The sequence below is a fragment of the Acanthisitta chloris genome, unplaced genomic scaffold (assembly GCF_000695815.1).
Source record: "Acanthisitta chloris isolate BGI_N310 unplaced genomic scaffold, ASM69581v1 scaffold14323, whole genome shotgun sequence".
NCBI classification, from domain to species: domain Eukaryota; kingdom Metazoa; phylum Chordata; class Aves; order Passeriformes; family Acanthisittidae; genus Acanthisitta; species Acanthisitta chloris.
The window spans coordinates 12049-22540 of NW_008664384.1; the positions used below are offsets into that span (position 1 = coordinate 12049).

Sequence of the window (10492 nt, forward strand, 5' to 3'; positions counted from 1 at the left end):
GTGACAGGGAAACAGCTTAACAGTACTGGCTACTGACATACAGACTATTGACATACCACACAGCAGGATCAGGATGTGTTCATACTTGCAAGGCAACCCCTCAAGGCACTCAGCAAACCTTGTTCTCACCACCTACAGTAGAAGGTGCTCCCAATCTGAAGGGCTCAGCAAGAACTAATGTGAACTGCCCTGCTGAGAGTAGGGGATCTTGTGCTTTCCTCTTCAGGGACATGCAACAGGGTGGACATTCAAGAAGGTCTGCCCTAAGGGCCACCTGCAGATCAAAGACCAGGAGACAGACAGCATCTCTCCCTCCCCAGCAAGGCTCAGTCCCCATGTCCATCTGACTTTGGCTCGGATTGGAGAAGGGAACATCGCAGGACTCGTCACCACAGTTCATTTCTGGAGACTTTTCCATACCTGCAACCCTCAAATTATGCCATACTAGAACATTTTTCTAATCAAATCATATAATATCCAATTTCCCAAAGTAAGGAAGCCACTTAGTTTTCTTTTCCACTGAACCATGGTGAAAAAAGGTCATTGTTTTATTCAGCATCATAGTTACATAACAGGTGTCTGTTTCTATTACTAGAAAGAATTTATTAAAATAGTCCTGAAAGACATCTTTTCTTTCTCCAGTGATTTCAAAACTATGCCTCTTAATGCCAATTCCACAGAGTCGTGGGGTTGATTGGTAGTAGCTGGTTAGAGCAGTTGTCAAGGCACAAGCTCAGCTCTGCACTCTTGCTGCAGCTTGTATTGTAAAGAGAGATATGCCAGTTACATCTTCACTCCAAAACACATGATCCCTTCAGCGCATTGCAACAGGAGAAATTAACATTAAACACAGACTACAAAAGGTAAAGGATTTATTTCTGATATGATTTGTAGAGTTAAATTAAAAACCTACTGAATACTTGATGGAGTAGATGAACATAACCTTAGTACTTACTCTCTAACAGTTTATTTAATGGTTGGAAGTGTACAACATGAAGTAGGCCTTATGTTTAATATTGTTCAATTTTGCTAATTGTTAGATGAGATTAAAACACAGTAGCCATCCCTTTAGATTATGTTGCAACACTGATCATGTGCCTTGATAGGTAGGAAAAACGATTCATTAAATAAATGGTGATGACACAACATGTAGGGAAGACTTTGGATTGTCTATTTAGAATGTCAACATAATAGGCAATTAAGAATAAAACTTCATTTTAAGTGCACTTCCACATGCTTTGTTTATAATATAGCAAAAACTTCCTATCTTTTTTTTCTTCCAGACACTTTACTCCCTACTCTAAAGCTGTTCAATTGAAAATGCACTTTCCCCAGTAAACTTCTTTTTGTTTAAAAAAGTAACTAAATTTCTACCCTTTCATATGCTAAGAAATGTTTCCTAATTATAAACACAGTTCATTACAAGACATGTGAAGACAACATATAGTGAAATGAATTTTAATTGTTGTGCTGTGACTAAAGTAAAGTTCTCAAGGCTGCAATTTAACATTCCAAGTTCTCCCTTCCATCTTTATTGATTCTTAAGATTTTGCACAGAAACTCTTTGGGGGCTAGAACAGCAGTAATTGCATCACACTGTTTTCCAAGACTTCAAGTTTCAAAAGCAAACTCTTCAAAAAGTACAGTTCTTGATTTGATTAGATACAGGGACAAAAATATAGCACATACTTGAAGGTTACATGGTCTACAAATGATGGCAATATTTTCCTTGGGAGAGTACAGTTTGTTTTCTTGTAAATACTCAAAAAGGCTCAACTTCAAGCAGTAATAAACACAAGCAAAAGTGATTTAACCCTTAAAATAAATATTCAGGAAAACCTCTCTGTACATACAAGTGAAAGAATATGTAACACTTTCACGCTAAAAGAAAAAATAAAGATTTTGTTCATATAAGCAGCTGAAATCTGCTGTTCCAGCCCAATGTCCCCAGTAAAGAAGGGAGGCACAAACACAGGTGACTACTGTAGCTCACTATCTTATGGCCTTTTTGGACAGGGACATCATCACCATCATTTTTTAATCCCTTTTGTTATATTGATTACAGCATGCCAAATCCTTTGGCATATGTGATGGCCTTCAATAATCTTTCTTTAAGCTTTTCTTTGCTTGAGTACTCCGGAAGCAAAAGTACATTAAAGCATGTGTGAGATGTAGGTAACCTGTGGGGGAAAACAAAAACAAAACAAGAAAAGAATTCAGATCTGGGAACATGCAGTACATGCCAAAGAAATGCATTGCTAACTCACAAGTTCAAGAAGAATGAATTTAAAGAAAATCTGCTTTTTGTACAGATTTAAGTTTCAGATTCATTACATTAATATGCTGAAAGCACAGAATTCACTCCCATTTATAAGCAAACAGCAAAATGTAGATTTCAATTTGGGTTTTTTACCTCTCTGTATCTGGGCCATTTTTGGCTATGATCATCTTTAACTTGCCAAGTCCTCCCACAGGGGCTCTGTCTGTGCCTGTTGTAAACTGTAAGAATAGTCTTTTCTGTTCATCCGTAAATGAATGGACTATTTCCCAGAATTCCCTAGCAAGGAAGAAATCAAAATGTAAGGAAGCTGAAAACGTTCGTTGGTATAAATGACCCTTTCAAAAATCATTGAACTTCTAGTTCAATTCAAGGTTTAGCAATTCTAATCACTCTTAACACTAAGTTTGCATTCACAAACCAAAACTAGCCATGTATTTGCCAATCAATGAGATTCAGGAAGAGGAATCAGAAGGATTACCCAAACACTTCGATTTAACCCTCTGTGAATGTTAATTTGGCTGATTAGTGTTCTGCAGATATTCTTCCTGCACTTGATTATTCCTAAGAAATTACACTGATTCGACTGTCCATTTCTACCACCTTCTTCTACACCACAGCAAACGAATGCAGCTGCTGTCAAAGGCTTTTCTACCCAAGCAGAAACTAGTTAAGTAGGTGCCAAAGTCTAGAGGACCAATGGTGCACACTCCTGACCTTTGTCTTCAGACAAGTCTCCAGTCAAAGGGGATAAGAAGGTAAAAACATTAAAAACATAGAATTTACTTGACTTGTAATTAGAAAAGTTCTACACATGTGACATTCAAACAATTCAGTGCTTATGATTCTTTTTTTCAGAACAGCAGAGCAGTGGTAATTTACTGAAACACTACTCTTTATACTGAGGATTAGCTAAACGTATGGTACGAGACAAAAAATCCAGGAGAAAATCCCTTTTAAGCTTTATCAAGGTTCACTGCAAGCTAAAGACAATGCTTACACCACCTGCTCAATGACAATACTTGAGCAAAATGAAATTATACATAAGACAGTCGCATCTACCACAATACTAAATCTTACATGATTAAATTCATTACGGACACACAGGCAGATAAAGTGCTTTTCATCTTTCAGAAAGTAGAAAAAATTACCTAATAATAAGAGAGTCTCTTGTATAGCCACCATCATATTCTGTAGTTTCTTCTAGTGCTTGAAAATCTAAATTCTGTAAGAAGATGATATTTTTAAAGATGACCACTAATTACAGACTTAGGATCAAAAAAAAGCTCCACACTCTGGTGTGCATTCAGAATTCTTACCCTACTTCCACAAATAAGTAATTCAATTTCCTCTGGTCTAAATAAATATTTCAAAGGAGATTCATTGGTCACCATGTGGAATCCTCTCCGAAAGGCCTTGAACTGCTTTTCTACTGATTTATTGAGTATATAGTCAGCATACAGATTGACAAATTCCTGCAAGGAAATAAACCCCAGAAGACCTTAGTGTTTCGACACGTACCACTTCAAGTACCCCCCAAAAACACGAGACCCCAAAATACACACAGCTCTGTAATTGCACATAGATATTCTGGGCTCAGCTTCTACTCAGCAGCAATAAAGAACAAATCTCAAACGTTCATGGAACAGGTCAAGCCCCACACCCAGCAGCCCCAGAATTAAGAGAAACCTTTTCTGTTTACAACCACACTGTGCTATGGCAAATTTAAAAGGTTTTAACACTGCAAGTGAGATCAAACATATATAAGGTGCTACATAATTCTATGCAAAGTATGTCTAAGAATTACAGATGCTGTTAAAAAAGCTGTTTGAGTTCACCTTTCTGTTTTCATTGGTAATAGGAATTTTATCACCGTTTTCCTTTAAATCATGCATCATTGGATTGCCAAAGAGATCCGTGTGAGATATCTGAAACGTTATCATCATATCATCTTCCACACTTCCTTCATACTCCAGCAAGTCTCTCAAACTCTGGTAAAGAACCTAACAGAAGAAATACATGTCTCTCAAAAATCAGCTTCAACAGCTTTCACTGAGTAACACCAGAAGACATGAAATCATCTGCCTCAAAAAAGGTTTGTTATATTCCATGACACAAGTCACCAAAATCTCCCGTAACAGTCCAAACAATGTTTTATTAAGCTCTGTATTTGTAAAAAAAACCCAACAGCAGACATTGAGATAAATAGGAAACATAGCAAGGAGTGGTAACTCCCTTAGAACCACAGAATCATCAGGGTTGGAGGAGACCTCTAAGATCATCCAGTCCAACCATTAACCTGCCACTCTACTGGAGGCACTAAACCCTAAATCAGATCCTCCAGTGTCAGATCCAGACACCTCTGAAACACTTCCAGGGATGGTGACTCCACCACCTCCCTGGGCAATATTCCAGTGCCTGAACATCCTACAGGAAAAACATTTCTCCTAACATCCAATTTGACTCTGCCCTGTCTCAGCTTATGGCCATTGATGATGGTCAGGACTGGTGAACATCCTCTCTCCATGCTCTACAGCATTAGAAAAAGCATTGGGAGGATTAACTACTGCAAATTTCATTTTGGGTTTGAGAAGTTCTCAAGTGTTTAAGTCACGTTAGTTTAAAAGAAGTCACTGTAGGTGTCAGAGGAGAAACACAAGAGCAGGGAAGAAAAGATAGGAAATCCCCTGACTGCCTTGTTGCATAGAAATAAATCCAATTTTTCTGTCACAAACAGATTTGAGTATGGAATAAAAATTACAGGAAAGTCAGGGCACTGTGTATTTCTCAACTTCATTTTACAGAGAAACTGGTTGGATCTGGCACACTGTTGGATGCAGCCACCCAATGCAGACCAATAATCTATTTTTTTGATTACACATGCCTCATTTTCTGATGAAACCAAAATGAAAGGCAAGTTCTTTATAAGCAGTATCGTTTTACTCATTGTTTTGAATAGATGAAGATTTTGCATAACTGCTTATCAAGGGGAACTGTCCCAAGGTCTGAAATGAAAGGAAGGAGACTAACAGCTCCTACTAGCAGGAGGGGAAGCAACCAGTGGCCTTTGAGTGCAGGTGGAGCAGGACCAAGACATCCTGTCCATACACTTCTGTGCCCTGTCTGGGGATAGCTCAGTGCTTTTGCACAGCCACTGGCTGGGAGAGGTATGTGAAAATGGACACTGATTGCTGCTCCCAAACTGCAGGACATTCATTAACTGCCTCATCTGGCTTTTGCTTTAGCCAAAACCCAGTAAGAGCATCACACCTTTGCATGTCTCCTGTTCCTTTATCTTTCTTGTATAAAAACCTGTTTCTACAAATAGCTACAAACAGCCTAACTTTACAAGTCTCTTTGGGAAGATATAACTATTACTTATTTATGCTTAATAGTTCTTAGTGATATTTAGTAATTTAGGCAGTAAGTAAAAAAGATAAACCAAAGCTTTATTGATACTCAGCCCTGTTTGTTCTAAAGGCTCCCCAGGGCAGTGTCACAGCCCCAAGGCTGACAGAGCTCCAGAGGAGTTTGGCCAATGCTCTCAGGCACAGGGTGTGATTGTCAGGGATGTCTGTGCAGGGCAGGAGTTGGACTAGATGATCCTCAAGGGTCCCTTCCAACTCTGATTATTCTGTGATTCTGTTGACTTTACGATTCTGCCTCCTTCAAACCAGATGCAGCAAGATGTTTTATTGCTTATGAATTTAGTTTAGACTCTTCAGACAAGTCACTATTTATTTCAGTTCCACTTCTGACAGTGATCTTGGGTTTAATTTAAATCTAGATTTAAGCTATGGCATGGAAAATACAATCATAAACACAAAGAACACAATGAACTTACAGGATGAGAGTCTGCCAGATCACGAAAAGTTCCTTTTTTGCCCATTAGCTTCCTGTAGACAACCATGGGAAAATGTACATCCAGGATACAGTTGTTGTAAATAGCCAGACCCAGAACTATGCCAATTAGGGTAAACTGACCCTCAGTTTCAAAGGAGGACGGATTGAACCAAAACAGTTTTGTAGATTCATCATATGTGAACATCCCTGTAAAAAGAAAAAAAAAAAGTTCCACCACTGTGGTTAAAATTCAATAAAAATGGCACTTAACATAACCATTATAGACCCATTTGCATTACTACAATGCCTTTAAAACATGTTTACACTGAATTTAATGGCAAAGAGAAAGTACTGACCTTAGGGTCACTGCAGCTGCTCACGACAGTTACTCACATCACCACTGAAGTCTGCAAGTGACACAGCAGCTGCAGTGTCCCCCTGAAGCTACACATGCACAGCCTTCCACCCCCTTCCATCACCAAGGAACCAGCAGCACAGTGTCAATATGGATTGTAATTCCATAAATACAAGAGTGCAAGAAAAGAACACAACCAAAAACCATGTGGCTGTAACAATCCTGCAGAACTCCAGTGACTAAAGAGTGACAACCTTTCCTCAGAGGTGTTTCCAGGCCAGTTCCAGCAATGGAAGAGGACTAGATGGAGTCCTGTTATGACAAGGGAGCAGGGATTAACCATCAAATATGATTTGAGAGTTAGATGCCCAACAGATTTGTTTATTTATTTAAAGGCACTTGACAGGAACCATTGTTACTGCAGATATCACATCCACTTCCCCTCAAGTTAAGATGTAACATGGGACTCTTTCAAGGAGGAGCTGCAATTTTAACAGCTTGTCCCTGTCAAAATGGAGTGGTTTTGCTGTTTCCCTCTCTTCACTCTTTCAGGTGAGCAATTCCCTGGCCAGTTCACAAGCTGGGCATGTTCTACTGAAGACTTCAACCAACAGCTGAACTGGCACACACCAGAAGCTGCAGGGAGTGGATATGTCTGTGCAGACCAGAGAGAGGCAAAGTGTGCCTGACCCTTTGGGTTGTAGCAAGACACATGACAGTTCTTGCTTATGAAATCAGAGTTCATGCACAGGCTTTAAACTGTTTAAATGAAACCCACAACAAAATCCATTACTTACCTGATAGTTCTTGCTTATGAAATCAGAGTTCCTGCACAGGCTTTAAATTATTTAAATGAATCCCACAACAAAATCCATTACTTACCTGACTAGATACTGAAGCAAGATAAATGTAAACCCCATAGCCTTAAGGAGAGAGAGACCACCCTGGAAAAGTACAAAATGTAAACCCCATAGCCTTAAGGGGAGAGAGAGACCACCCTGGAAAAGTACAGTCCCAGTGACCTGCTGCTTGTACAGCTAAGACTCCTGACTTCCAGGCAGAACCTAAGAAAAACTTCCCCAGGCTCCTTATTCCCAACACCAGCAGTTAGATCTGTGTGGTCAGGAACATCAACCACATCTGCCACAAGGATTTACTTGTCAGCTCTTCAAAGGTGTGCTCATCTACAACCTATGCAGATGTGCAAACTGATTACAAAGCCACATCAACAGAGCCACAAAATTACTCCTGAGACTGAGCATGTCACCTTCAGCCCAGACTGATTTCTCATTCAGTGTAAGCAAACGAACTGCAAAGGAAGGATTAAGAGTTTACCCAGATCCACATCTGCAAACACTTCAATGTGAAATGAAGTATTTTATTCCCTGACCAAAATTAAGACTACAATCCATTAAAATCATAATGAAACAGCAGATGAAAGTGGAAGCTGTAACAAGGGGAGAACAATTGTACAGTGCTGCTAGGGATAGTAGATGAAGTTATCCATTCTTCCCTTTTAACATGGTGACTGTTGGTCATAAATCTAATATTTTCTCTGAGTTGTTGCCTCCTTTGAGTAAAACTCTAAGTAGTTTAATACGAAAACACTTGAAATGTAAAGTCAAATAACTATTACAACAATATACATCACTTCACACAGACCTATTAGAGGACAGACATTTTAAATTCCATTTAAAGGGTTTCCATTTTTTCTGGTGAATAAAATGCTTATGAATCAACAAAAGCCATGCTTGGTACATATGGACATACATAAACTGTTATACTGCAGAGCATATTAACAGGTGCCAAAGAAAAAGAAGACTGTGAACGGAAGCTGCACTTTCTGCTTCTATACATTAATGCCAAAAGCCCATGAATGCCCTTCCCCTCCCAAAGGGACTATGAGTACAAAAAGTGTGCAGAGTTTTTTGTATTTACAGAAGTCAAATGCCAAACATACATCCACATCTGATCTATTACCCATCTCTGCACACAGGCAGTGTGTACACACTGGCTGGATCTGAGCTGAAGCAGACTTGAACATTACTAAAAAAGAGTGGCTCACTCTAGGCCCCCACACAACTTCTGTTTAGATAAACTCAGGTAAAAAATGTATTTATTTCACATTGAAAATACAACTTCATCACTCACAGTACTAAGATTTCCTTATTTTGTCATACTTTCAATTATTCCAAGTCAGCTTGCTAATTTAGATTCCAAATCTCTTTAAGTTAACAACAGTTTTCAGAGTGAGTGAGACTTGTCTATGGACCTGAACTGACTTGCACATGGTGCAGGGCAAGTGCCAAGGTTTGGATACTGTTACTGATTCTGGGACTTGCTATTAATCCCACTCAAAATGGATTTCTCGGTTTTGTAGCTTAGAAAATTGATGAAGAAACAAAGAACAGCAGGTTTCTTTTTTTTAAAACAGTCCCATGAAACCAAATTAACTAATGGCCATGAGCTGTTGAGCTTCTTTAATGGGAGCCATGACAGGAAGCACAATGTGACACCATAACTCATGTAAAAGATGAAATTAGTCGAAGAACTTGGCAAGTCCCATTTCTATTCTAACACAAAGTATTTGTGTCATTTTATAACATTTCAATCTTTTGAAAGTAGCAGAGAAACTGCATATTAAAGCACCATGTCCTTGCACGTATAAAGATGGAAGCATCTTTTGCAAGGGCAAAGAGTAAGATGGAAATGTGACTGTTAAAACATAAAATTTTGGCTCTGATCTATCAAATTACTCCTGGTTCTTAACTCACTACAATCAAATTTGACATGACTGCCACATTTTGGATCTGTACCAGTTTTAGGTGATCTCATTAGAAGAACTGAGACTATCAGATTTATTAAGCTGGAGGAAAGGGAGGAAATAACTCAAAAACTCACCACAGTCCTACTCTTAATTTATGGCAGAAGCTCTTCCTGTTTGGTTTGATTACTAACTCTAGAAGCTAATCACAAAGCAAAGTGAGGGTAAGGTGAGAGAACAAACCAAGGAACCCTGCAGAGAGACCCTATGCTACTGATTTGTATCTGAACAGGCAATGACAGTTCTCACTAACTACACTCCTTTGTCATTCCTCCTCAGGATGACTGATGAGGACACAGTGAGTCTCAATGTGCACCAAGTACTCTCATGATCAATGAATCTGAAGAGCTTTAGAGAGAAGCAGCAGTAGATATAGAAATACAATGCATCAACACAGAACAATCCAGACTGGAAGGCACCTAAGATATTCCAGGCCAATCCTTTGTGAGAAAATCTGTTAAATTAGTAAATTATCAGAACACATACCAATATCTGGATTGAAGATTTCTTCCACAACCAGCTGAAAAAATTCTTTGGAAACACCTCCTTCATCTACCCCTTGCTCTCCTTCAAATTCCACATACAATTGCTTCTTCAAGTCTGCAGGATTTTCCATGGCAATCATCTCTAGCTATGGAGTGAACAGACAGAAATATTTCATTAGCAAATCTGCCTACCAGAACAGTTTAGTATCTAATAACAAAATCAAAACTACCCTCCAAACTTAAGAAGAAAGCAAGCATAAATCAACAGCAAAATATCAGAAACCACCAGTAATGCTAAATCACTCTAAGCATGTATTAGAATTTGAGATTAACTCAGCAAGGAATTTACCACAGATCTTACCACCATTAAGGCTCACAGTCTGTTAGCCTTCTCCATTTCCATTCTTTTAAGCATTTATTTTAAGCAAGTTATCATTGTGTTGCACACAATTCACAGAAAACAGGAAGAAAACTGCTGGGATAATCAAATTCATCCAACAATGAAGAGAGCCTGCAATATGATCTACATGTTTGGCAATAAAGGGTTTTGTGAAGGGATTACACAGATATCTTTACAGAGTGGAAGACAGAAAACAAGCCTTTGATCACTAGTTGCATCTTTCAAACAAAGAGCTGGGGAAAAAAACCCCAGAAATAAAAAAGGACACTAATATTACAGGCAAATCAATCCCCTTTCCTCAACCCTA

General features: G+C 38.8%; 1 protein-coding gene across 1 annotated transcript; it reads right to left on the reverse strand.

The window, feature by feature from the left end:
* Positions 1–1506: 1506 nt before the first annotated feature.
* LOC103799039 (ubiquitin-protein ligase E3A) lies at positions 1507–9931 on the reverse strand (the record flags this gene model as incomplete). Its single annotated transcript, XM_009071331.1, has 7 exons — positions 1507–2180; positions 2414–2557; positions 3430–3503; positions 3598–3753; positions 4117–4281; positions 6123–6328; positions 9787–9931. Coding segments are annotated over 7 exons (1011 nt in total), but the record flags the coding sequence as incomplete, so codon positions are not given.
* Between the last annotated feature and the right edge of the window lie 561 nt (positions 9932–10492).